The sequence below is a fragment of the Eumetopias jubatus genome, unplaced genomic scaffold (assembly GCF_037043125.1).
Source record: "Eumetopias jubatus isolate StellerSeaLion01/CBP00866 unplaced genomic scaffold, mEumJub1_p1.0 scaffold_15, whole genome shotgun sequence".
In the NCBI taxonomy this organism is placed as follows: domain Eukaryota; kingdom Metazoa; phylum Chordata; class Mammalia; order Carnivora; family Otariidae; genus Eumetopias; species Eumetopias jubatus.
Window position 1 is genome coordinate 81,908,016 of NW_028274821.1, and position 27,118 is coordinate 81,935,133.

At 51.3% G+C, this 27,118-nt stretch overlaps 1 protein-coding gene across 8 annotated transcripts in view; it reads right to left on the bottom strand.

Annotated features, from left to right (window-relative positions):
* The window catches only part of GGTA1 (glycoprotein alpha-galactosyltransferase 1 (inactive)), a 54,478-nt gene that overhangs the window by 21,777 nt on the left and 5,583 nt on the right, over positions 1–27,118 (bottom strand). For 4 of the 8 annotated variants that reach the window (XM_028107950.2, XM_088019271.1, XM_028107951.2 and 1 more), the window contains exon 2: positions 4,685–4,805. The exons of 1 other annotated variant lie outside the window; for it this stretch is intronic. Coding sequence is in view for 2 of the 7 variants with exons in the window: in XM_028107949.2 (XP_027963750.1) it covers positions 4,685–4,805; positions 7,470–7,516 (168 nt within the window). In the remaining 5 variants the exon portion in view is untranslated. Of the gene's footprint in view, positions 1–4,684; positions 4,806–7,469; positions 7,706–16,117; positions 16,276–17,221; positions 17,299–27,118 lie in introns of those variants that run through there. 3 more of the 8 variants (XM_088019272.1, XM_028107949.2, XM_088019273.1) reach the window with 3 other exon arrangements.

Genomic DNA, 27,118 nt, shown 5'->3' on the forward strand with positions numbered 1-27,118 from the left:
CCCGCTCCACCTGCTGAGGATCCCACACAAACTGTTTTCCAGGGACACCCAAACTCTCAGGGTGGGGAAGGATCACTGGCACACCTGGCAGACGCCCAAATCAGACACACCTCCCCATTGCCTCTCCAAATATGTGTATACTTTTTTAATTCCAGAAGCTAGCATCAGAGGCAACTCTGGAAGCCCGTTGCTTTCTAGACTTACAGATGCCTTGAACCTGATAATGGCCAGTCGTCACTCTTGCTGGAGACTTGCAACCAGAGGCCGCACCAGGGAGCCAATACTGGGTCTTTAGTGAGGCACTAGAAATGGATGTATCCGTGCTTCCTGGAATCTGGGATCCAAGTCCCTGGGGGAAGGAAGGCTTGGCAGGGTGGCCAACTGATCTTTTAAGACATGTTAATTTTTCTCTCTGCACCAAAATGAGACATTTGGCAGTCGATGTGGTCTATGGGTCCTTCTTTTAGGTTTCTGTCTCAGAATTTTCAAAACTGGGTAATTCTGAAAATTGGTGGTTGGCTCTCTTCCCCACCAAGAAGGAAATGTGGGATTGCTTTTGAATTCCTTCCTTTAAGGGGTAGAGCACAGAACTGGGCCCTGCTGAAAATTGCTGCCCTATCTCACAGGGGGGAGCGTGACTCTGGGTCCCCTGGGCGCCACCCTTCGAAAGATTCAGCCAGGCCCGGTTCCACCAAATCCCCCCCACCATCTCCCAGGCCCTCTTGTCACACTTGTGATTTTTCCCCTGAAACTGTCCAACCCCGTGCGCGGGCTACCCCTGGGCTCCTCGTAGAGCACGGCCCTCACAATGGTTCCCATGTTAAGTGTCAGACGGATTTCTCCATGTGGCCCATAAATTAATTCTTCCCTACCCACCCCCATCCTGTCCAACACAGAACACACACACACACACACACACACACACACACACACACACACACACCCTTCGGAGAATCTCTGGAGTTCCACCCCCCTGGGGCTAAGTCAAGGTATTCCTTCCAAACTGAATTCCCCTCTGGAAGGAATTCTGGTGGACCGTGTTTTCTCCATCTTGTGTCAGGGGAAAAGGTGAACGTCTCAGCTGAGTAACAGAGCACTCAGAAGCTCTGGAAAAGTCATTATATCAGGAGGAATCAGGCAGAGGGAAACCAGACCTTCCCCCAGGCTAAAGAACCTCCTCTCTGCCTCTGATTCCTCCCCCAAGCCCGGGGAACCCAGCCGCATCCCCCCCGAGAGGCTGACCCCTGCTAGCCTTCATTGCTTCTGGACTATTGCATTCAATCCAGAGACTCTAAAAGGCTACAGGTCAGGTAATGCCCAGTGTCGCAAACGAAAACAATGCAGGTGAGGGGGCAGGGGAGGGCACAGGAACCAACTGGGTGTTCCTGACCTTGGGCAAAACCCTCTTTAGTCCTCCACATCCTCCATGGTAATGTTTAGACCCAGCATTCCGGGTGGAAACTAGGCCAGCACGAAGACTCTGGAGTCAGTGCTCCTGGACACATGCCTTGAGCAAGTACTCAGAGCCTCTATTCACACGTACAGAATGGAGCTAAACATCCTCCTCCAGGGTTCTTGAGGAAGGACTGAGGAGATGGTGTCTATGAAGCACATTGTGCCTGGTGGTCAGCAAATACTCCACAGATGGCAGCCATCATGATGATGATGATGCTGTTTCACAGGCAAGCTTCTGAAATTCGTGGCTCTGAAGCAGAGCTGTGACTTTATCTGAGAGAGGAGTCTGGGTCCTCTTGGGCTGCACCACACAGAAGAGTCAGGGTGAACCCACCCCACACCCCAATCGGCGACCGTATGACAGCTCCCCACCCCCCACTGCCCCCAGCTCAGGACCCAGCTACTCAGCACGTTTGCCCCCACTGCCCGGTGCTCAAGGTGGGCAGGCAAGGAAGGGAGGTTCCTGGGTGTTGCAACACAGGTGGGCCCCAGTTGCCACACAAAGCCGGATTTGTAAACCAGGGTCATGAGTTTCTCTGGCCTCAGTCTCCCTGTCTGTGAAGCAAGTTCTGTGGACCTAACTTTCCACGACCGTCTTTCCTGATAGACCCAGGACTTGGAAGAGAAATCAAGCAGAGGGACAGAAGCCTCATTTTACCAGGGCAGCTCACTTAGACACATGGGGAGCTCCTGCTGCCATGGCCCGCGGGGATTCTTTGACGTGACGACAGAATGGCGGGAGCACCAACCAGCCTACATTGAGTGGTGGGAGCACCAACCAGCATGCATTGAGTGCAGAGGCAGACTTACCCAGAAGCTAATGAAACTAGTCCCCCTTGCAAGCCAGCGCCTGATCATTAGGGTGGGGAGTGGGTCAGGAATGCCCGTGTTTCCTGAGGCAAGGAGTGCTGCCCGTCTGGGGGTGGGGGGGCGGGGAATCATTCCAGCCTTGAGGGCTGGCCTGGGGCTGCAGGTGGGGCCCAGGGACTGACCCCACTCCCTGCACGCCCACCTGGGTCCCAGTAACAACCTGCCCCAGTTGGACCTGGTTGAGCACCCAGGAGCCTCCCACTTGGGTCCCAAGGGGAAGGACTTGATCCAGATGCTGCTCTGCACCCTGCTCAGGGGTCATGGTGATCCAAGCTTCAGAGCCACCTCGTAACCCACCCCTAACCGCTCCAGGGTCAAAGAGCTGGGTCCTCTGAGGAAGAAACAGCCAAGAGATTTACAGATGTGGCACCACCAATAGTAAGCTGTGAAGCTGGAAGAAACATTTCTAAACACTCATTAACAAAAAGCAGTGTTGGTTAACCGTGCCAGAGGCCAAATGGATTCATTCTTTGTCTCTGTCGAAAATGATACTGCAGGGCACCTGGATGGCTGTTGTTAGGCGTCTGTCTGCCTTCGGCTCAGGTCATGATCCCAGGGTCCTGGGATCGAGCCCCGCATCGGGCTCCCTGCTCCGCGGGAAGCCTGCTTCTCCCTCTCCCACTCCCCCTGCTTGTGTTTCCTCTCTCGCTGTGTCTCTCTCTGTCAAATAAATAAATAAAATCTTTTAAAAAAAATGATACTACAAAATCGTTGTCAGATAAAGAGGAAATCCAAGACCATGCAGAGTATGACAGATGCATTAGGCAGCTAAGTCAGACTAACCGTCTTTATATGATTTTCACATCGTTTTATTATGATGTTGTTTCCTGGATTTTGTCCTATTTGAAATATTTGTCAGTGTTATTTGCTATGTTCTCTCTTCTCATATTCTAATCTTCACTTCCATGCTAATATAGTGTTCACAACTCTGCGTTCTTTTTCTTGAAGAGGGCTCTGAAAATGGAATAAGCTCCAGGCCCTTCAACACTTGGATGCTCCCCAACTGAACTAGGCCAGGCCCTGGGCCAAATGCTTTACCAGTAGTCTCTTAGCTGCGTCTCACAATGACCCTGTGAAGTCACTCTAGCATCATCCCCCTTTTAAAGATAGGAAAATGGAGGCTCAGAAAGGTTAAGTAACTTGCCCATTGTCACATAGCATAAAGTGGTGGAGACAGGCTTCAGGTCCAGGGAGTTGGGCTCCAGTGTCCACCCTCTTAACCACTCTTTCCTCAATAAGCCTGAAGGCTTATCCATGGACTAACCACCTGGGGCTCTCTGACACATCCGCTCATTTTGTCTCTCTTGACTATCACATGATAATCACTTGGGTCACAACTGACCCGGAGCCAGCCACCCACAGGCTGGACTCACTGAGGGCGCTGGCTTCTCCTTGGACCAGCTGGTGAGCACTGGCTCCATTTCCAGGCGCCTCCCCCGTGTGCCCAGTGGGGCCTTCCTCACCCGCTCCACCTCGTTCACCCCTCAGCGTGGCCAGAGTAGTGGCTTCTAGCTGAGGAAACAGCCTGAACACAGACTGAGGTCACCGCGCTCACCCAGAGGGGGAATGTGAAAAGCAGACCCCCTGCCTCCCAGGCCCAGCTCTTGGAAGATGATGGTGCCCAGGGGGGTGAGGAGGGGAGAACCACTTGATCCAAAAACCCCGCTGCAATGGTGGGTGCTCCAGGGAAACACTCCCCATTGGAAGAAATATGAGACAATCTGGGGGGGTTAAAAAAAAAAAAAAAGGCACAGGGAAGGCTGTTTCCAGTGATGTTTTCCATTATGAGGCTCAGACGAAAGGAAGAGTCAGGTCTCAGACTAAACACAGGACTCACTGTCGCTCCAGCCCTCACAAACGGAACAACCTGTTCTCCAAAGTCCCTCTTGTGGTGCCTTCTCCTGAATCCCCTTGAGGAACTCTAAAGCCTGGATCCAGCCAGCTTTTCCTTGCCGCCCAGCCCAGGAGTCTCCTGAGAGAAACACGGTAAATGGAGTGTCTGCACTGCTGTGGGAGGGCTCCGGGTCCACGCACGACACCAGCCCCCGGCCCTCCAGCCTCCACTAGAGAGAAAAGCCCAGGCCGCAGCCACGTCGGCCGCAGCCCCCGTGAGGTCCTGCCAGGGGCAGCAAAAGAAAGCAGAAGTTACAGTGAAGTCCCTGAGCCAGCATCCCACCGGCTCCTGCTTCTAGAGCTGGGAGAGAAGGACTTCGTCTTTTTCCGGGACTACTGGGGGCACCGGCAAGAGGCTAAGGGGAGAGCGGGTTTCCTCCCCCAGGTGGGTCCATGCTGAAGCCTGCTCACAACTCCCCCAGTGACCCCACAAGGCAGAAGTCAGTCATTTCAACATTTCACATACCTCATCGTCTGCTTCTCTCCCCGCAGAGTAAAAGGCAAAACAACAAAGTTCTATTAAGCTCCGCTCTGCAGAAGGAGGCAGGGCTGGGAGGAAGGGAAGGTGCTGTGCTGCCTTCCAACTCCTGTCAAAAGAATAAACAGCTGTTTCAGGAAGAGGGGGGTAGACAGATCCCACAGCAGCCAAGGGCTTTGTTCCTTGCTGGCCCCGGGAAATGGGCTGTTTATCAGGCCTTGACTCAGAGCTACATGCCAAGGCAGAGATGTTTCTCTTTGGGCCCACGAGTGGCCAGGCCTCCCTCACGCAGCGGAACTACAGGCCCAAACTAGGCCTGGTGCTGGAGGAGAGAAGACCACCACCCTTGAGAGGGACCCATAGGCCACCCACGTCACCCACTCCTTGGCAAAAATGGGAACTGTTCTGAGACCAAACGTCCCCCAGTGACTACTATAAGGAACAGCCCAGTGGAGAGGTAAAAAACAAAACAAAACAAAACAAAAAAACGCAGGGGTGGGTGGGCAAAGGGGAGAGTCCTCAAGACTTCTGTCGAAATGCTACCTAGATGGCCCTCAAAGTTAAGCCTTTCCTCCACATCTTTTGAACTTCGGAAGTTATTTTGTTTGAACGCTATTTTTATAGAATGTTATGAGATCTCCCGCATCGAAAACCGAGCTATAAGAACTTTAAAAGGTCACCGAGGCCCAACCCTGCTCTTTGGCTGAATAATGCTTAACCCTTCCCACACCCACCTCCTGCTCCTAAAATAGAATTTTCCAGCTGGAAAGGACCTTAGAGCAGTGGATTTTCAAACGTTGAAACAACTAAAACTTCTATTTAAAAAAAAAAACCCACAGGAAGTCATTCTCAGAACCCCACTATACAAAAGAGAGCACACAGAGTGCTTTGGCTGAGGCAGGGAAATGAAGCTCAAAGCCCCCCCCCCACCCCGGAACCCCGCCTCACCCTGGTGCCAGCCCTCCCGAGGGCCCCACATGCCTCATGGGAGGACATTCTGGAAACCCCAGACTTGGGAGAGGGGACCAAAGTCCAGGAGCCCCGTCAGGGGATGCCTAATCCAGCCTCTTACTGCTGTTCTGAACAAAATTTCGCACCCCCTCCTCTGGGGGCATGAGCTGGTTGGCTACAGTGTTTTGGGTCTGGAAGTCCCGACAACATGCTTAAATCTAGGAAAGCTGAACAAAGGTGTGACTTGCAACCCGGTCATCGTGCTCTAGATCTGGACGCAAAAGAAAACGCCCGTAAGCTCACCAAGAGACACAGACCAGAACGTTCATAGCACAGCCAAAACTGTAAACAACCCCAAAGCCCATCCTCAGAGCAGCGGAGTCCTGTGCTGGAGTGTGCGATTCCACACACAACAACGAGACTGAGCCAGCTATCAACAGGATGACTCTCGCACACGTAATGCTGAGAGAAAGAAGCCCTGGGTGAGTCCGTTTATTTAAAGTTCCCAAACAGGCAAAACCAATCTGTGGTGCTAGAAGTTAGGATGCGGGTGACTGAGACTCGGAAGGGGCCCAGAGGAGCTCCTGTGGGGCTGGTCCCGTTGCTTCTTAGGCTGGGTAACGGTCACCCAGGTGTGTCCACTTTGTGAAAATTTGTCTCGAATGTGCCTTTTCCATGCGAGTTTTAAGAACAAGAGTGAACAGAAAACTTTCTTCTGAAAGCTGCCTCCTCTTGGGCATTGTCTTCCCCTGCCCCTGGCTTGAGGGCCAGAGGACCATAGGCAGGCCCTACTTTTTCCTTCTTTTGGGTTCCCTGCCCCAATACCAAGCACCACTCTCAAAACAAAGGAGTACACACTCTGGCCTCGGGCCGTGTAGCTGTGCTGATCGAAGAAGGCCAAAGGCCACCCAGGGAAGAGCTTGGACCGGGCCTGGCCAGGCTGCCTCACCTCATCATTCGTGGTCACCAGGGCCCGTCCAGTCCTGGCCGCCCATGGATCTCTGAGCTAGCAACCAGCGTGCAGTACCTGTCCACTGGCCATACCTCGAGGCAGAGGACTGCAGGGCCTCAGAGTTATGGCCAAGGTGGCTGCAGCCCAGGTGTGGGAAGGCCTGGCCTTGCATCCAAGACCACTTCTGGCTGGGAAAAATGAAGGTCAAGATCCCACCCTGATTACCTCTGCAGAGGTGTGAGGATTAAGTGTCTGTGACGAAGAACCCTACAGACCAAATGTTTGCAGGCTGTCAGTGTTTGTTTCATCCGAAACTTGTTTAGGGCAGTCACAAAAGACATTCTTGCTTGTGAGTGACAGAGCAAATTGGGTTACATGAACTACATTCTCCTTCAACTTTGCTTAAGTGTCACCTCGTTGGGGAGAAATTCCCGGATTTAGAATGACTTTCTTTTTGTAGGCTCCTTATCTTTTTTTTTTTAAGATTTTATTTATTTATTTGACAGGGAGAGCGAGCACAAGCAGGGGGAGCTGCAGAGGGATAAGGAGAAGAGAAGCAGACTCCCCGCTGAGCAGGGAGCCTGATGTGGGCTCGATCCCAGGACCCTGGAATCGTGACCCGAGCTGAAGGCAGACGCGACTGAGCCACCCAGGCGCCTCCTTATTTATCTCTTAAATATCTTCCTTCTACCAGAATGTCAACTCTATGAGCAAATACTTTCACATGTCTTGTACCAAAGTAAAACATCAGCTGACGTTCCACGCATCTTTGAAGGCTACAACGCATGCCTAGCGCAGTACTTGGCACCTGCGTGTTTGATAAACGTTAACTATTCAAAAATGGATGGTAATGATAAGAGCCATACTAACAGTGAGCTGTGGAATGAAGGGAGTGAGGCAGAGATAGTGTAGTCCATGCTGCTCCAGGTGTGGACCCTGCAGTGTCCAGTGTGGGCCCAGGGTGAGTGTCTGCACGAGGAGTCCGGTGATGCAGACGCTCGCTGACATTTGCAAGCTCTGCTCTGGGCTGGTGCCCAGGTTTCTGGGTGAAGTAGCACAGTGGAATAGTATCGCTGCTACTGAAGAATGCAGTGTAAGGGCTGGGAGTGGGGGGAGTTGGTGAGTTCCGTCCTAGATGCGTTGAGTTCGAAGAACCTGCTGGAGCCAGCTCAGCAGTGGCGTCCTAGAGGGAGCGAGGCCCGGAGGAGTCCAGTTTGGGAGTTGCCAGCATGCAGGCAAGAGCGGGCAGGTCTGCTGGGTGCTAAGGCAGAGAAGCATAGAGGGCAAAGTCCCTAACAGGCACCGCCCTGAAACGAGGGGGGCACCACTAAGGCAGCGGGGGGTGAGGAGCCAGGAACTAAAGGAATCACGACAGCCGGAGAGGACTTTGTGCAGCCAAGACACCTGTGTGAGGGCGGAGAGCAGAGTCTGGTGAGGCCCTCTGGATCCCTCTGGATTCCCAGCTGGGGGGCCACGCTCTCATCTGGCCCCCTCGGGGCCCCCTGGCCACTGCAAGAGAGGAGAAGGCCACACACCTGTGCCTGGGCAAGGTTGCTGCCGTCTTGAGAATCGCAAGGAGTGCCAGGCGTGGAGGTGCGGCAGCAAACAGAGGTTCTGGTCCTGGCTCTGCGTCCCACACTGCAGGCAACTCCCTGCATGTGCGGGGTTGTTTCTCACCCTCCCCCGCCTTCTTCCCACAACCCTCCACCACCTGGCAGATGAAAAGCTTGGGCTAGTGTCTCCTGCTCTGCACTGCATCCCAGCTCTGGGGGGTTGCGGCGCCCCTCCAGCCCAGCCACAGACTCTGGCTGCAGACCCCTGCAGAGGAGCGGTTGGGGTTTTCAGAGACCTAGGCCATGATAAGGCTCCCAAGACCAGACACAGAAGGGAAGGCCCCAGCTTCTGGCTGGAGGAAGGGCATTCTGGGTGGGGTGGGGTGGGGCCACAGAGCCAACAGGTGTGCCTAATCCAAGGCTTTATCTGGCTGAGATCAGAACCGCTGAGAGGCAAGTTCCAAGCAGCCTTCTCCTCCCTCAGCCACGGTGGGAGGCCCTGGAACCAGCAAGGGAGCCTTACGTGGGGAGAGAAGACTGCCCTCTGCCTGGGTCCTGTTCTCCCACCCAGAGGCAGAGCCCGTCTCTCAAGGGGCCGGCTCCCACTCCAAGCCTCATTGCCCCTGTGTGTTCCCCTGGCTGGCTAACGTCTGCCAGGTGACATGAGAGCAATAAACAAGTCACTCTCATCCGCAGGAGTTCAAGTCCCTCTGTCAACGCTCCCAGTGTCTCGCTAGCCCAGCCCTACCTCCCAGAGGTTTTCACCCATTTACAGCATCCACGCCAGACAGCTTCTGCTTGAAGGCTTCTAGTGATGGGGAACTCTGTTTCTAGACTTTTCTCTCTTTTTTTAAGATTCTATTTACTTATTTGAGAGAGAGAGAGAGAGAGAGAGCACGTGTGCAGAAGCAGGGGGGAGGGGCAGAGGGAGAAGCAGGCTCCCCGCTGAGCAGGGAACCCGACACTGGGCTCAATCCCAAGACCCCGAGATCATGACCTGAGCTGAAGGCAGACGCTTAACCGACGGAGTCACCCAGGTGTCCCATCTCTAGACTTTTCTGATGGTTTAAGGCACATCTTTTCGGTATGGAACTGATTTCTGATCTCTGCTTCCTAGAACGTTATTAATATCGATGAAGGCTACCATTCATTTACATACACCATTTCATTTGATCCTTACTCTGATCAGAGACGATGTTCTCCATTTCCCAGGCAGGGAACCGAGGCTCAGAGGTTAAGTATCATGGACAAGATCACTCGAGCTCCAATAAGCTCTCCGTGTCCACGGACAAGATCACTCGACCTCCAATAAGCTCTCCGTGTCCACAGAGCTGTGCCTTCCCCATTGAACCTGACAGCTCCTCGGAGATAGGGCCCCAGACTCTTTCCTCTGCAAGCAAAACACCATAGTCCCTGACATACTTCAGCAAAGCCATGCCCACCAGTGTTTATTCCAGCAATACACATATGGAGGGCATTTCCTCAGTACCGGGGCCTGTGCTGGGACAGGGCCACACACAGCCTGAATCAGACCCCCTGCCTGCACTTTTCAAGCCCACATCCAGTGAGAGGGACGCGTGCACCTACAAACGCCAAATGCTGTTTACTGACGTCAGTTCCTGCTCCTGCCGTCAGGCTACCCGGGCTGGCCTTGGCACAGAGCCGGGCCGTCTGTGCACGTGCCCACTGGCAGAAAGAAGTCAGCACTCCTCTCTCCCTTGGGGTCTGTCTCCTGTTCCTTCGTTTTTTACCATCCTCCTGACTCTGTTACTTGTGTTTTGCCTTTCTACAGTCTTTGCCTTTGCCCGGTGTCATCAGTGCTTTTGCCCGGTGTCATCAGTAAGAAAGGCCCTATAAAATCAGGGTGACCCTACAAACTGCTTTCCCTAGGTCAATTCTGGTTTACGTGTGTTGTGGGGCAGTTAACAGTTTATGTTCTAGAGTCCTCTTTCACTTTCAAAGGTGTGCCAGTCTGGAGAGTAAATCATAGGGTCACTCTATGTAGAAACGGTTCCATAAAATAAAGGGAGTTCGATGAAGGCCTCTTCAAGATCCCTTCCAGCTAGAATCCAGGGCTTGTGTTTACCACCTGCGGGTCCCTTAGGATCTCCCTCTCCGGCGTCCAGAGTCTCTCCTACAACTGCTCAGAGGTAGTGCAAGCCCAGCCCCTCCAGATGCGTTTCTGCTCCACCGCTGCCCTCCACCTGTCCCCCTTAGGACCTTGGCTGGGCGTATCTCTGCTCTCCCTGCTTCCTCTGTGCAGGCTAGGAGGTATTCAAAGGCTAAGAATTTACTGGAAAAAGGGCATCTGAGTGGCTCAGTCAGTTAAGCATCTGCCTTTGGCTCAGGTCATGATCTCAGGGTCCTGGGATGGAGCCCCACATCCAGTTCCCTGCTCAATGGGGAGCCTGCTTCTCCCTCTCCCTCTGCCTCTCCTCTGCTGGTTCTCTCTCTCTCATGCTCACTCTCCCTCTCTCTCTCAAATAAATAAATAAAATCTTCTAAAAGAATTTTTTACTGGAAAATCCTGAGGTTGTCTTGTTTCCCCCCCCACTAGGTTTTCCTACATCTCTCGTAATAAATTGACTCCTGTAATAACTTGACAACAAATTGACTTCCAAGAACTAATCTCTAAAGATGAGGTTCCAGGAATCCTAGCCGTAAGTTAAAACAAAACAAAACAAAACACCTCTTAATTGAGATTCACACTGGAGATGGCTTTAATTCTTCTCCTGTTCTTGGAACGAGACAGGCCTGGATTCAAACCCCGGTCCCACCTACTTTCTTGCTGTTCCGACCCTGGATAACTAAGTCACTCCACACCTGTGAGCCTCAGTTTACTCATCCATAAAGCAGGGATGATAATTTCTTATTCCTTGAGCTGTTGAAAGGATGAACAATAACGTCTGTAAAGCTCCCAGTCCCTTGCAGGTACTCAGGAAAAAGGGCCTGGCATGATTAGCACGGGTGTCTGAGAGTCAAGCACTGTTCCGCCACATCTCAGTGGCAGGACAGCATGGCACAGAGCTTACAGCCTGGCTTGGAGTCAGACAGGTCTGGCATGGACTAAATGCGTGACCTTGGGCAAATCACGTGAGCTTTCTGAGACTTGGTTTCTCTCCGCTGTAAAATGAGAGTAACAACGCCTTTCTCTTCAACCCTGGTGAATGAGAGGGTGCACATAAAGTGCTTGGCACAGGGCCTGATGCTGGAACAAGTGCCCAATGGCAGCTACTTAATTCCTAATAATGATTATTCCAGAACTCTCCACCTCACAGGCTCCAGCATCACCTGCTCTGTGTTCCCAGCAAGTCCGCCATGTTCCTGTGTCCTAAAAACAAACAGCCCGTCCTTTGGATGGGGCATTTTCAAATCCTCCCACCTGCTGGAGCCTCCCTAGCCCGTGAGTCAGGGTGAGTTCTGCTCTTTCTACAGGCAGAGGAATCTGGGGACTTGCCCAAGGTGACTCAACTTGGACTGGAAGCTGGGTTTGGGTGGAGCCAAGAGTTTCTCCAACCTGCTTCTAGTCCATAGGAAGTCTGAAAGTCACCGATTCAGTCAAAGTTGAAAGGAATGACGTATTCCCTGGCTTGTTCATTCATTAAGTAAGCATTGATTAAGTGTCAATATTGGCACCTGTCATGTGCCAGGCACTGCTCAGCCCACTAAGTCTATAAAGATTAGCCAACATGACCTCGCTCTCATGGAGCTCTGGTGAGAAGTTGAGCCCAGAATCCAACTATCACGCCACCAAATGCATTCCGTGATTGAGGTGAATGTCCTGAGACAGAAAAAGACAAAGGAGCCCCGCCAACGTTCAGTCACTCCCTTACTCTGAGCTCCACGGATTTCCGGAGGAATCGGACAACAGTCTCACGTGCCACTTGCCCGTGTGGCTGCAGGAACATCCTTACTACCCAAGGTCACTCTACCCTCAAGCATGCCCCCCATCTTCTGAGCTGCTGCATTTTATAGACGAGAACACTGAGGCCCCGAGGAAGGCAAATGACTGATCCAGGGCCACCTGGCAATGACATGAGGAGACCAGGACTGCTACCCAGGTGTCTGGCATCTCTCCAGGATGAGATGCCTCTAAACCACAGCACAGGAAATCGAAGGGCTCAGGGAGGGGCTGGAGGCTGCGGTCAACAGTCTTCTTCCCAAGTTTCCTTGTTTGTGGCCAAGAAAACTCCAGAAGCCTCTGCCACAGATGGCCACATCACTGTTCCTCCCCTCCCCTCACCCCACTGCTCTTGAACGATTTGGGGATGCCAACGGTGGGCTTTCTGACATGGGCACAGAAATGTCACTGGGAAATGGTGAGCACGGATGGGCTGACGCTAAGGGAGGCATCCAATTCAGAAAAAAAAATCCTCACTCAAGTATAAACATAAAACAGCTCAGAAATGGAGCAAAAACACCTGAATACGAGCTCCACTGAGGACACATCACATGAGTCTGTTACGAAGACATGGCGTGAAAGCCGCAATTCGACCCCTTTGCCTTGGCCTTCGTCTTGGTCATGAGCTTAGGGCCTCGAGCTCTCAGGAGGTATGTCACCTGCCCTCCTCACGGCTCCGTTCTTCACTGAGCTTCTGCTGTTGTCCCCCAGAGATGGCGGCAGCGGTGTGTGCCTCTCTTCGTCTGCTCAGCACTGGGGCTGAGAGGTGGCTTTGGGGTGTCTGCTCTGGGTGTGGTTCCCTAGCACTCACAATGCAAAGTCCATAGGGGGCTCCATCGGCACCACCCAGGCTGCTTAGCTCAGCGAGGCACAGAAGGGAATATCCCACTGAGGTCTCACTAATGCTGTTCCACCAAATATTTCCAGCTCTCTACCTTCACTGTAGGATTTCATTTCCTGGTCCCCTTGTGGTTGGGGACTAGTTACTTAGTCTGACCAATATGATAAGAGTGGGCTATTCAATTGCTAGGGCAAGACCCTCAAGGGCTCTCTTTCCTTGTGCCATGGAGTACATTCAAGAAGGCGTTCCAGCAGCCTGGTTCCTTGAGTGAGGGACATGGCCACCAGCTGACCCAGGATGCCCATATTAATTAGAGAAGGAAATAAACCTTTATGGGTTCGGCCCCAAGCCTCAAGGGGCTGTCTGTTGCTTCAGTATAACCTACTCCATCCTGACTGATACGCTGCCCATCTCACACAGAGTAGGAGATTCTCGAGGTGTAAGTCTACCCTCTTCCCTCTCAAAGCCTCACCATCCTCATCACTAAGAGCCCTGCATGAACACACGCAAGTAAGACAGAGGCAAGAACATTTCTCTAATGTTCTGGAGAAATTTTCTCCTCAAGTCCCAAAGATGGCTGACCATTCACCTACATTTGAAAAGAATGAGAAGGAAGTTGAGTGAATTGTTGTCTACAGACTCCCTTTCCTATGAAGGAAGAAGCTAGATCAGTTGATACGAGCAACTGATACTACAACCTGAGAGCCCCCCTCCCACCAGGTTAGCAGCAGATGCCAGGGATGCCAGGGACACTGGGAGGGGGAGACACTGACCAGGGCCAAGGACATAGGGTGCCCAGCAGCACTGGAAGCCTCCTGGGGTTGGAAGTGAGCCGGCCATATGGTCCCATTCACCAATCGTCACAGGAGTCGAGGAGGTGGAGCTCACAGCATCCTATACAGTAGATTCTACTGTTACCCCACTTTACAGAGAAGGAAATTGAGGCCCAGAGAGATGATATCATTTGCCCAGCTCCAAGAGCTCAGGGTCAGAGCCAGAACTATCTGAGCCTGGCCGGCCCAAAAGCTTAGCCACTACCTGGTACTCTTTCAGCCAGAAGCCATGTCACTCCCTTGGAGCTCTCCTTGGCCCTTTATGAGGCTTTTCTTCTGCACCTTCACTTCTCCTTTTAATTACTATTTCATATGTACATCGTCTCCCAAGCCAGATCCTGAGCTCCTGAAGAGCAGGAATAAGTACTTTATAGAATAACTAATAACAGTACCAGCAGCAGCAAATGCTATTCTTTATTGAACACACAACATGCCAGGTTGTGTTCTAAGCGCTTTACACTCATTATTCAATTCTCACTCAACTCTGCAACAGGTACTGGAATCATCCCCATTCTGCAGATGCGGAAGCCTCCCAGTTTGGCCAAGCTGAAATTCAACCCCTGGTATTAATATTTTCATAACTATAGTCCAATTTGAGTCCTTTCCTCTATGATCTCATTATTGTATTTTTTAGACTTTGAAACATTCTCAGAAGGGGGTCTATGGGCTTCCCCAGATGCCATAGGAGTCCATGGAGGAGGCAGGCGCCCAGATTCCAGAAGCAGGATTCTGTCCCCCATCTACCCCACAGAACCCAGAGCTCCTGGCTAGTACAGGGTAAGCAGAGTAAGCGACCCTATACCATCTCCATGCAAGGGTGGGGAGTGAGTCACAGCTACTTTAGCCCATATGCACATCATAAATACATAAATATCATAAATACTTTGATTTCAGCAGTGCGAGCCCATGTATAACAACTCCTCATAAAAAACAAGTCACTTGTTTCCACAGTAAAAAAATAAATAAATAAATAAATAAAATTAGCGTCCAGTGTGCTCATTAGAAAAGCATCAGTTGTGGATCACAAATTGGAACACCAGGAGGGTCTGTAGCAGCTGCCTCTGGATATAACGCTGGCTGACCCCCAGCCCCAGCTGGCCATCCCCCACTAGACTTGCTTTCTTAGCATCTGTGTACTGGCTCAGTCTAAATAGAACTAACATGAAATCCCATCCTACCTACGCTGAAGTTTTATAAAGTAAATCTTAGGCATCCAAACCTGCACACTGAACCACCAACCAGGCAGAGCTCTCTAGATTTCCGAAAATCTGGGCTATTATTGGACTCGGGGATAAGGCAGTTGGGGCCAGTGCTCCCTGTCCAGACCAGACAGCTGTCCTCCTTGGCAGGTGGCCAGTGCCGAGTGCCGAGCCTCAGGACAGCCGGTGCCAGTCCTGGGGCTGCTCCGATGGGCTATATGACCTTCCATAAGCTGCTGGCGATCTGATTTTTTTTTTATCCTCCAGATATAGGGTGTGTACCAGCTTCGATGCCAGTCAATCAAGAATCACAAAGCACCCAGTGGGCGTCTGGGGCTGCAGGGGATGCAGAAATTATACAGGCTCCCTAGGGAGCTGACATTCTAGTCGGGGAGCCAGGCCTGGAAGCAGTTAACTATTACGTACAGTGGAAAGAAGTCAGTGCAAGTGGGGATGTTCTGTTCTGGGGCCACAGAGGAAGGAGGAAGGATGAAGTGTCCTGCACAGGGTTGTGTGCCAGGCTTCACAGAGGAAGGGGCTCCCTTTGAACTGGGCCTCGAAGGGTGAGCACGTGGGGAAGAGCGTCCACGGGTGGAAGGACAAGCATGTGCAAATGCAGGGGGCTAGAATGGGAGCACCCAGCCGAGCCCAGTGTGGACTGAGGAGCAAGGGGTCCAGCCCTGGTCTCTCCCCACACCTACTGCTTTGGAATCCAGAAGAATCCCTGGAAACTGTATTTTTAACAAGCTCCCTAGGTGATTCCAACATGCAAGGAGTTAAGTGCTACGTGTTGAGGAAAAAAAATGAATGAGTGAGTACAAAAATGAACTTGACCTCGGGCAAGTCCCTTCCTCGCTCAAGATGTCTTCTCTTCTTTAAAATAAAGGCACTGGGTCACCCTGATCGTTTTCAAACTGTGTTCTAGAGAACCCCAGAATCTCCCGAAGACCCTCAGGAACCACAGAGGGGAGACGGGGAGGCTGAGAGAGCAGGACTCTGAGCCCCCGATCCACCCTTCCTTTGATCATCTCCCCTTTTACCTGTCTGCTATCATATGCTGTGCTTCCATGTGCTGTTTTGTTTGTAGTAAAGTTTCCTTGGCTACAAAGAACTTTTAAAACCACTGAATTGGATGATCATCCAAGAATCCCCAAGGAGAAATTTTTAAATTCCTTAAAGGCAGCAACCTACCTCTGTGGAGTATTCCTCAAACAAGTATGGACACAGCATGAGGCTGCTCACCAGGGTTATTCATTTTACCATCGTAATTCAAAATCGTTTGCTGCAGAGCAGAAAGCAATGCGTGGAGGGGGAAACGTGGATAGCGATGCAGTGGAATATTACACGACCTTTAAAAAAAACATTGTTTCTGAAGAATAGTTAATAAGATGGGAAATTAAATAAGAAAGTCAGATACCAAACTGCACACAGACTACTATCTCAACTCTGGATCTAATGTAGCAAAATGACTGGGCAAGTATGGCGGGTCCTCAAAAAATTAAACATCGAATTCTCATATGATCCAGCAATCCTACTTCTGGGTATATACCCCAAATAACTGTAAACAGGGACTTGAAGAGGTATTTGGGTTTTGGGGGGTTATTTTTAAAGATTTTATTTATTTATTTGAGAAAGAGTGAGCACAAGCTGGGGGCGAGCCAGAAGGAGGAGAAGCAGACCCCCCCGCTGAGCAGGGAGCAGACATGGGACTCGATCCCATGACCCTGATCATGACCTGAGCCGAAGGCAGAGGGTTAACAGACTGAGCCACCCAGGCGCCCTCCTGAAGAGGTACCTGTGTGCCAATGTCTAAGCAGCATTATTCACAATAGCCAGAAAGGTAGAAACAGCTCAGATGTCCATTGATGAATGGATGGATAGACAGAGTGTGGTATATACATACAATGGAATATTACTCAGCCTTAGAAAGGAAGGACACCTGCTTCAATAGGAATAAACCTTGAAAACGTTATGCCCAGTTAGATAAGCCAGACACCAAAGGACAAATACTGGAGGATGCTACGTAGATGAGGTGCCTAGAGTGGTCAAATTCATGAAGACAGAAAGTAGAGTGATGGTTGCCAGGGGCTGGGGCGCGGAGGGAATGGGCAGTTATTGCTTAACGGGTACAGAGTCTCCATTTGGGAGGATGGAAACGTTCCAGAGATGGACAGTAGTGATGGTGGCACAATGATGTAAATGTATTTAATGCTACTGAATGGTTCACCCAAAAAGTGTTATAATGGTAAATTTTGTTATGTATATTTCATCAAGAATAAAAAAAAAAATACCGACCAGAACTAGATTCACATGTAATGGTGGTGAATCGTGTGACGAGACTGTGGCAGAGCCATCCCTTTATTCTTTCCACTTCGCCGCATTTGCAAATGTTCTACAATGAGAATAAATTACTTTCAAAACTGGACAAAAAGCTATTTAATTAAATAAATCTGGTGGTTCTCTGACACTTTCCAAAAATGCATTGTTGCCTTTTATGTAAATGGAAGCAATACTTTATGTACTTAATAAAAAAAGCCAAGTTCAAGGATGCCAACTCGAGTATACAGCAAGCCACTCAATCAAAATAAATGACAGGCGGAGCGCTTCCCCTTTTTAAGACTATTTGTTCTCACCTATATTTAAATAAATTTCAAATAAAAACAGAACCAAAATATAATTCCTCTAATAAGCTTCCCAAGAAGCTGTCTGGCTTGGGAAAGCTCGAATGCAAACTAAAGAGAGAAAGAACGCTACAGAAAGGTGGGGGACAGCCCGTGTTTTCTTCAGGACATTAATGCACCAGTCGGGAAAGTGACTTTGCCGGTGTATTTCTATTCCTTCTGCTTCTGGAAAACGTCCTTGGGCAGAAAGAATTACAAATCTACAAGAGTCCTGCCGTTTTGTGTTCACTGCAAATCCATTTCCTCCAACACTCCTCACTCCAAATAATTGTCGACCAAATATTTAAAGGATATTGGTTGGAAGGGCCGCGGATGTGTCTCCCTGCCAAGGTGCCCTCTATCCTAAGCCAACTGCATCCACCTTTCCTGACTCCTGGGTCCTCTGCGTAGGATGAGGCGGCCAGGGCTACCCAGAGTGGCTCCTCACTGGCCATGTGACCTCAGGCAGTGTCCTTACCCAACCAATGGGAAGATAGGCCCCACCTCGCAGGGCTGTTGTGGGGGCTAAATGTAAAGTGTAAAGTGTCCCTGAGATGCTGGGCACATAGCAGGTGCTCACAAGCTTCTACCTTTATATCTGAAAGTTCACCGTTCAAGATTCATGTGTGTCTTGGTAGTGGACTGGAGCGTGGTAGTACCAAAGGTAGTTAATGCTGAGTGGTGGGTTTCAGGATTACAGTACAGCAGTGGGGTGAAGACAGGATCCTTCAGACCCAGAGTTCAGGGGCAGCCCTGGAAGGCAGGGGAGGGGACCCCAGCAGCCCCATAGCCCCCAGCTCTAGCTCCTACACTGGCCAGCACAAAGCTCTGTCGTAGGAGTCCATGTGAAATCCTCAGAGCCGGAAGGTGGGCTCCATTTCACAGATGAAGAAACAGAGGCTCAAAGAGTCTATCTGTCTCATTCAAGGTCACACAGTTAGGGAATTGCCAGATATAGGGTTTTCTAAAACTCCCTTGGCATGAAGGGGTGGGCGTGGGGGTTCTGATAATTCTAGCCCTGCCACTGACTCCTTTGTTCAGTTAGTTGTTTACCTCTTGCCACTTTCTTTAAAAAAAGTTTTCAAGAAAAGGCAGAGAGGGGACAGGAAGACTCTTTGAGGCACTAAATTAGGTAAGTTGCTAATCTCTGGGCTCTGGCGTCCTCATCCTGTAAAACGAGGCACTTCCTGCCTCAAGACCTTTGCACATGCTCTTCCCTCTGCTCGGGACACCTTTCCCCGCCCCCTCACACCCATGCACCCTCCTCCTTTCCTTTAGGCTTCAATGACAATGTCACTCCCCAAGGGAAGTCTCCCCGTTATATTCTTACTCTCCCTTGTAGCCCCCTATGCCTCTCCTTTGGGGACACTGACCACTATATTTGGACACATAGGCACGCACGCCTCACCACGAGATGGAAGACTGCTCGTTAATTAGCTGGCAGAGAGGCGGCATTCAATGGTCTTTGTTGTACGTTGATTTAAAAAAAAAAATACGAGTTCTTCTCAGGGGTCTGATCTTCAGAAAGTACCCTCCCGTCCGCACCCCCCACCACCCTGACCTCAGGTTCTCATCTACACAACAAGGGGAGATGGACAGGGCACGTATCAGATTTCTGCCAGCTCCCACATGCTATGATTTTATCCCCTCAATAAACCAACCAACCAACCCAACCGAACCCAACAACCATTGTGAGGCACACTGGACAAGTTCGGAGAACAGGTTCTTACATTCTCGGGCCTCAGTTTCCCTATCTCCAGAACGAAGCATTCAGGTGCAACCTTCTGGGCTCTTTCCACCATCAACAATGGTAATTCCGGTAAGAAGGCTCCCTCCTCCCCCTGCCTTTCCTTGGGAGCTATACCCTCGGACCAGGCACACACACAGGAAATGGGACATCCAGTTTGTTGCTCTCAAGCATGGCTGGACTCATGGGGAAACAAAGAGTTTCTGAACTTCCTATTAAAGCCAAGACTCCATGCCCAAGACCTTTCTCTAACAGTGTGGGCAGAGGACCCTGTTGGTGTCCGGCTGGGCCTCCCTTGCCACCCCCACCCTGGTGCATTAGCAGGGGCTGCACAGCCCAGAATGAGCAGATTAACAGTCTCAGAGACGTTCCTGCGACTGTTCCTCGGATGCCTCACTGAATCCCGGGACAGAGCAGAAGGCGGAAGGCAGGACCCCTGAGCTCAGGGAAGCCCCTACTCCTCTCTGGGCCTGCGTTTCCCCATCTGTTGAGTAAGGGGACTGGATTTGGGGCTGTGCCGGCTCCCTGCTCACTGTTTTCAATTCCAGAAGGCAGTGCGGTGCCATGATGGAGGGTGCCATCTCCTTGCCCCTGTCTGAGGCCCCAAATCTCTCCTTTACCATGTGGCCCCGGGAAATGTCTTAACCTTTCCGTGCCTCAGGTTCCTCATTTGCAAAACTGGGGTTTCTGGCTGATGAAAAGTCAGGCCTCCTGTAGCGCTCCTGGGCAGCATCTGAAGTGAGTAAATGTCCGGTGAGCGTGAACGGTTGTTTTATTATCCCTCTGGTTTCTGGATCGCTTCCCTTTCTCACCTTGCCCAGACAGCCCTACCGGCTCTGCCAGCCACATCCCGCCCCGTCCCTCAGAGAAAGCGAATCCGAATCTCAGATGCAGCCAAGCACGGCAGGAAAAGAGAACAGTAGGGCAAACAGCAGAAAATCCTAGGATGCTTCCCCAAAGCAGATGGATTCGGGGGCCGGCAGCTGCCCCAGAGAAGGCCGGTGGGCACCCCCATATTCAGCAGCCAGGGGAGGGTCCCTGGCCCCCTTCTGCTTGCCCTGGAGAGGCCGACTGTTTGGAAAGATCGATGAGATGCAGCAGAAGATGCCAGGTGGGGGGTTAGCTCTGTTCCTGTCTCTGTCCTGAACATCACAGGTAAAGAAGACGCTGGACTCAGCCATCACAGCCCCCGAGGGGCAGAGAGCAGGGGACTCTGTCTGATAGACGTGCTGGCCTCTCCCCTGCAGGGACGCGGGAGGCGTGGGCAGCGCTGCCTCCCTCCGGTCCTCATAGGGCGGGTCTGGAACCCCACCCGGCCTCAGTTTCCTCACCGGCACAGGTAGGATACTCAAATCCCTGCCTCTGCCGGCTGCTGTGGGAATGCAAGGAGCCTTGGCCGACGTCCCCCTGGGCAGAGGCTCTCAGAGCGAGGCCCGCGGAAGGATGCTGTTTTCTCCCGCAGGAGGAGGCAGAGAAATTGAGAATATATTCATTTTACTGTGTTTTAACAAAATATCACCCGCGGAGGATTAGGAACAGAGGAACAAAGAAGGAGGGACTCTTCTTCTTCCACACTGTTCTAAGCCCTAAAGCATGGTGCAAGAGACAGAGGGTCATATTCTGCCTCCTGCAGCCACCCCGATGTGGCTCCAGTGGGCTCTGTGTTCAAGGTGGAGTTTAGGCTCCCGTCTTGCTGGAACGGCTCACCCAGGCAGAGCCACCATCCTGAGCCGAGAGCATTTCACCCAGTGGCAAATGCCACAGGCCTCGAAGTCTCGGCTGCCACTGAACAGGCAGGGCCTGGCTCTCTCAGCACAGTCCAGAAGGCTGGGCAGGAACCGGTCATGCTGCTCAAGAAAAGTCATTGGCACGCAGGGTTAAAAAAGCTGTCCACAGAGGAAAGGAATAAACCTGACAGTCCTCAAAGCCTGTGCACTAGCTCCTACCCTTGATGGTGCTCACTGGAGATTCTCTGGCTGCATTGTGTGGAAGGGGTGTCTTTCTCAGCGAGTGAGACTTTTTAACAGCTGCGGGGAACCTTAGGGGTTTCTGCTCAAATCCTTTTCTTTTGCAGATGAAGGAAGAGGCTCAAGGAAAGATGCCCTTCATAGCAGAGGCAGGATTCAAACCCTCGAAGGCTCCTTGACTCACTTCCATTCATTCGATGGATCCACTGTTACTGAGGGCCTACGACACGGATGCGCTGTTCTAAGCACTGGGGACGTGACAGTGAACGAAACAGTTAAGTACTCTGTTCTCAAAGAGCTCACATTCCAGTTGGTCAGCAAATCAAATTAATAATTATAATTAACAAATAATTAAGGACGTGATTTCAGGTGGTGGAAAGGGTCATAAAGCAAATAAAAGATGTGAACATGGAGTGCCTGGGTGGCCCAGACGGGTAAGCGTCCGACTCTTGATTTCGGCTCAGGTCCTGATCTCAGGGTCCTCAGATCAAGCCCCAAATGGGGCTCCGTGCTCAGCAGGGAGTTTGCTTGAGATTCTCTCTCTCTCTCTCCTTCTCCCTCTGCCCCTCCCCCCAGCTCACACTCGTTCTCTCTCTCTCTCAAATAAATAAATAAATAAATCTTCTAAAAACAAGATATTGGGGCGCCCGGGTGGCTCAGCCGCTAAGCGTCTGCCTTCGGCTCAGGTCATGAGCCCAGGGTCCTGGGATCGAGCCCCGCATCGGGCTCCCTCCTCGGTGGGAAGCCTGCTTCTCCCTCTCCCACTCCCCCTGCTTGTGTTCCCTCTCTTGCTGTGTCTCTCTCTGTCAAAGAAATAAATAAAATCTTTTTTAAAAAATTAAAAAAAAAAGATGTTAACATGTTTGAGACTGACGGTGGGGGCAGGGAGGGCTGTATGGGATCCTGTTTGCACTGGCCTTTCTCCAGGGTCTCCGGGGACCTCCCAAGCCAGGAGCATGCTGAAGTTGGCTCATGATGGCTTGCAAGGGCCAACTGTTAAGTTTTCAGGAATTTGGCAAGTGAGCTGTTAAACACAGCCATCATTAAAAATTAAATTGTATAACCTTACAATTAAATGAATTGTATTAAGAACAAAGGTAATCATCAAAACTCAACACTTCCTAATTGTTTTATTACATGGTATACCCTTGAGGTTATTTTGAACCAACTGTATGGAGACAGAGAGAGGCAAGTGCTAACAGTATGCTCCCAATTCCTCAACTGGTGGCTTGAAACTGGTCACGGTGTAAATATTTATACTGTGGAAACTGGCAAATACCCCGTATCAGGGCTTTTTCAATTCTTGAGGAGCTAGTCATGAAACATTTACCAGCATGCCTCCATGTCTAGATCTAACCCGAGCATTCTGTGTTTGTGGGAGTCTGTGTTCTTCCGGCCAGAGGGTGTCATGGTACAGCCCTAACACTCCTGGGGATGCCCCCCCCCCCCCCCCCGGCCCCGCGCCTCTAGTCACGTGGCCTGAACTTTCTCTTCCTTTTTAAGGCTTCCCCAGTGAGGAAGCCAGACTAGCATCTCTAAACGGATCTGTCTGTTCCTGCAAAACAACTGGTCTCTTCAACAGCACTTATCAAGGGTCTGTCAGATGGTGGTTCCTTCATTAGTCTGTTTATTTAGTTTTGGTCAATTAAGTCCTATGGTAAGTATCTTGAGGAGGCAAAAATTTAAAGGAACCCCTGCAGAGAATCTGTTTGTAGAAATGTTTGTGGTCCACTTCTGACCTCTAGATTTTCATATGTTAGGTTTCCTTCCTTTGAGAACTGTTCTGGTAACAGCTGAGTGAAGTTACTATTACTTCTACTGATAATAATGACAGCTTTGAGATTTCCCATTTAACAGCACCACGCCTCTGGGCACATTTGTCTCTAAACTCCGCTCCAGTCCACTTTACACCCGAGAATGTTGAGGCCCAGAGGTTCAATAAGGTGATCAAGGCCAGGCTGCCCCTCCCTCCGAGAGTTCCCCAGAAGCCTTCTCCCTCCCGCAGCTCCAGCCCTGCCTGTGACTCTCCTTAGGCCTGGTAAGATCCTGAGGCACTAAGGGTGCCCCAACTCTGGTGGCTTTGGTGGGCTCTGTGGTTTCTCAGCCTCATGTCAGGAATCCCCTCCGGCCACCAGAGCAGAAGGGGCCAGACGCACTCCTGTCCGCCCTTGTGCCCCTGGACTGCAGGAGCGTCACCTACGCCTGGCCAGTTAGTGGTTGTACATCCTAAAGAAGTGCATGAAGGTTCGGATGCCCATGAAATGTTATAGCAGGTCTAGCAAGGGCTAGAATCAGCTCCTGGGCAAGACCCTAACTGTGTTGTCTATGGCCCGACCTTTACTCCTTCTGGCTAGCTTGGTTTTCCAGCCTCCCCAGGGATACTGTGAGCAGTAAAAGAAATCCTTCCAGTGCCTGCCTCTTCTGTCTCTGTGAGTTAGAATCTCCACCTGTGGTTTTACAACCATGATCTCTGACCAGTACATGTTCTCGGGTGCTACTCAGTGTATTAACCCCAAGCATTTACTGAGCACTTGCACACACCCAGGAATGAATGCCAAAGCACTCAATTAAATCTGCCCCTAGGAATATTAATTTGCCCTTCCTCTGCACAGCTCTGGCTAACATAGGAAAACAGAATTTGCTATACAAAATACCACTCTACAGATAGATACTTTTGAGAAGTATCTTTGCCTTCCCCACAGAAGCCGGGCAAGTTCCTCTCGGGGGACAGCTGAAGGGCCACTTGAGGACTCCCGCATGGTTCCCTGAGGGAGGAGACAGGAGGGCAGCTACTGTTCTGCCCACAGACGCTACCAACCCCAACGTCATCCCTCTGGGCGGCTGGCCCATTGTCCCAGGCTTGCTGCCCTCTCTGGGCTCCCCTGGCCACCAAGGCCGTCTGGGTTCTGGAACAGCCAGCAGGATATCAGGATGATTGGTTCTTACAGCCTCTTCTCTCTGCCTGAAAACACTTCCCTCTTCACCCTCCAACTCCCGCGGGGCTCAGTTTACAGGTCACTTCCTCAAGGAAGCCCTCCCTGACCACCTCCCCTGACAGGTTCAGGCCCCTGTGACACCCACCCTGCTCTTCTCCTTCAGGGCTCTTGCTGTGCAGTCGGTTTTTTAACGACTGTCTCCCCAGCCAAATCCCAGCCTCCCCGTGGACAGGGATTTTGTCTCTATTCACTGCTACCTCCCAGGTAGCTAGCACAGCACATAGTAGCTGCCCAACAGATTCTGGATCCGTCGATAAATGAGTGAATGAATTTATGGTGGCTCAGTGGCTGTTGAACAAATAGCTAATTACAAAGCACGAGTCTCTGGAACAGGTGCATCTCCTAGAACCGCAGTCCCTGGTGGCCAAACTGGCGAGTAGGGGCCAAAAACTTTCATTGAGAACTCATCACAAGACCTGGCCTCTTCCAGAGGTTACCTTTCACTCTCTCTGGTTGGTTTCTGTCTGAGCAGCACCAGGTAGCAGCCGTGTCCTGGGCTGGACATGGATCTGTGCCCAGGACCCCTGAACCTTCAGAGGCATCTTCCCTCCCCCTGCCTGTAGCCCGCCAGGGTCTCCAAGCCACACTATGTTTGGAGTCGGGACTGGGCTTTCATGCCTCCCTTCTGCCATTAGTTCTTGAGAGACTTTGACCAAAACATTAAAACCCCCATCCTTCAGTTTCCCCCCGCTCCTATAAAATGGGGGCCTAATTCCGAGTCTGCTGCCCTCACAGGGCTTTTGTGATGCTCAAGCAAGACAGAAATATGATTTCACTCTTTGAACTGTCGACTGGTGCACAGAACTCTAATAATAATAATAATACTATCATTTTTCTGTTTTCCCTGGGGTTTTGCTGTCAACCCATAGCCAGCTGATCTCTTCCAGGCTCATTTCACCCAGCCTCTCAGCACCATTCAAACCTCCTGACAACATCCTCCCTCCCGGCAACCTCGATCTGCCCGGCACTTCCCAGACCATGCTCTCCCTGGGCTCTCCCCCACCCTCTCAGATCACTCACTCTCCAAGCTGGGACCTGGCCCCCAAGGTAGGACCTGGCCCAGGTGGTGGCCCCACTCTCTCTCCTGCCATTCGCATCTGCCCAGCACACATGGCTTGACACAGGAAGCGCCATCACCCGGCTCCCTTGTGAACGCTGGAGCAGGCTTTCCCCTGGTGCACAAAAAACGTGAGCACACAGCTCCACCCTCCACCTGCCATCACCACCTCTCCCTTATGAAACTCTCTTTGGTGATAAAAATGAGCAGAGTGGCAGCCTGAGCGCGAGTCCTGGCAACGCCCCCAGCCAGGTCGGCCTGCCTGCAGCTGAGGTCTGCAGCCTCCACACTGGGTTTGGACAAGCTGAGCTGAGCAGAGCAGCTCTCTGGCTGGAGCTTCAAATAACATATTTTTACTTCCTCTTTTTCGAATGGAAAGGACTTTGAGAATTCTTGGTTAAATATACAAAATGACGACCCCTTTGCCTTCAGTACACGGACCCAATCTACATCACTCCGGCTTCCCCAACCAACCCAGCCGGCCTCCCTCTCCCAGGAGCGAAGATAAAGCTCCTGGGAGCAGACCCTTCAGCCCAGCCCCAGAGGTGAGGGGCTTTGCTCCAGGCCTGAAAGCCAGTAAGGATGCGAACTCGGGAAGTGGGCCTCCAGAGGCCACACTTTGCCACCGGCGTGGGTCGGGAAAATGCACCGTGCCCTCTGGCTCCTGCAGCTCACCAAGGAAGAAAGAAATAACAGGTGACAGAACGTCAGTCACTGCACGTTGCCCCGGGTGGCTGGGGGGAGCACCTGACTCTGGAAGGCAGGATGAAGAGCCTGGCTTCACAGAGAGGATGATGATTAAGCTGGGTCATGAAGCATGAGCAGGAGTCTGCAGGGGGATTTGGGAAGGAAGTGCAGAGGGCATTCCAAGCCGAGGGGACAGCATGAGAAAAAGCCCAGAGCCATAAAGCCAAGACAGGGTTGCAGGAATTGCATTGCAGTTGTTCCCTGAGGCTGGAGCAGAAATTCTAAGGGGGCTGGGGATGGGGAAGAGGAGACTAAAGAGTGGCTCAGACAGCAGCTCAACTAAGCAGGACCCCAGACACGGAAAGACAGGACGACAAAGACGTAGGGGTCCTACACTCAGTTCCGGGCGAGACTCCCAGACAGAGGGACCATGTGTGCGACAGCGGCTTGAAAGCGTGCTGCCATGCCTAAGGAGAGGGCAACCGTCCCCAAAGAGTGGACCGCGCAACGGGGATTCGTTCGGAGAGAGGAAAAAAAAAAAATCAATGAAGACTTGTATCAGGGAGTTATTAACAAATACATGTGGTCAACTGGATTACTGGTCCCAAGCATCATTCCCTGCCAAAAAGCAGAGTTAAGAGACATACCCCCGAGATACTGCAGGTTCAATTCCCGACTACCGCAATCAAGCAAATACCGCAACCAAGCGAATCGAATGAATTTTTCGGTTTTTTCATGCCTATAAAAGTTAATGTTTCCACCACACTGTAGTCTATTAAGTGCACTACGTCTAAAAAAACAGCGTACATGTCTTAATGAGAAAATTCTTTATTGCTAAAAAAAAAAAAAAAAAAGAAATGCTAGCCAGTATCTGAGCTTTCAGCACGTTGGAATTTTTTTGCTGGTGGAGGAGGGTCTTGCCTTGATGTTGACGGCTACTGATCAGGGTAACTGGTTGCTGCAGGTTGGGGTGGCTCTGGCAATTTCTTAAAACAAGCCAACAGTGAAGTTTGCTGCATTAACTGACTCTTCCTTTCATGAATGATTTCTCTATAGCATGAGATGCTGTTTGATAGCA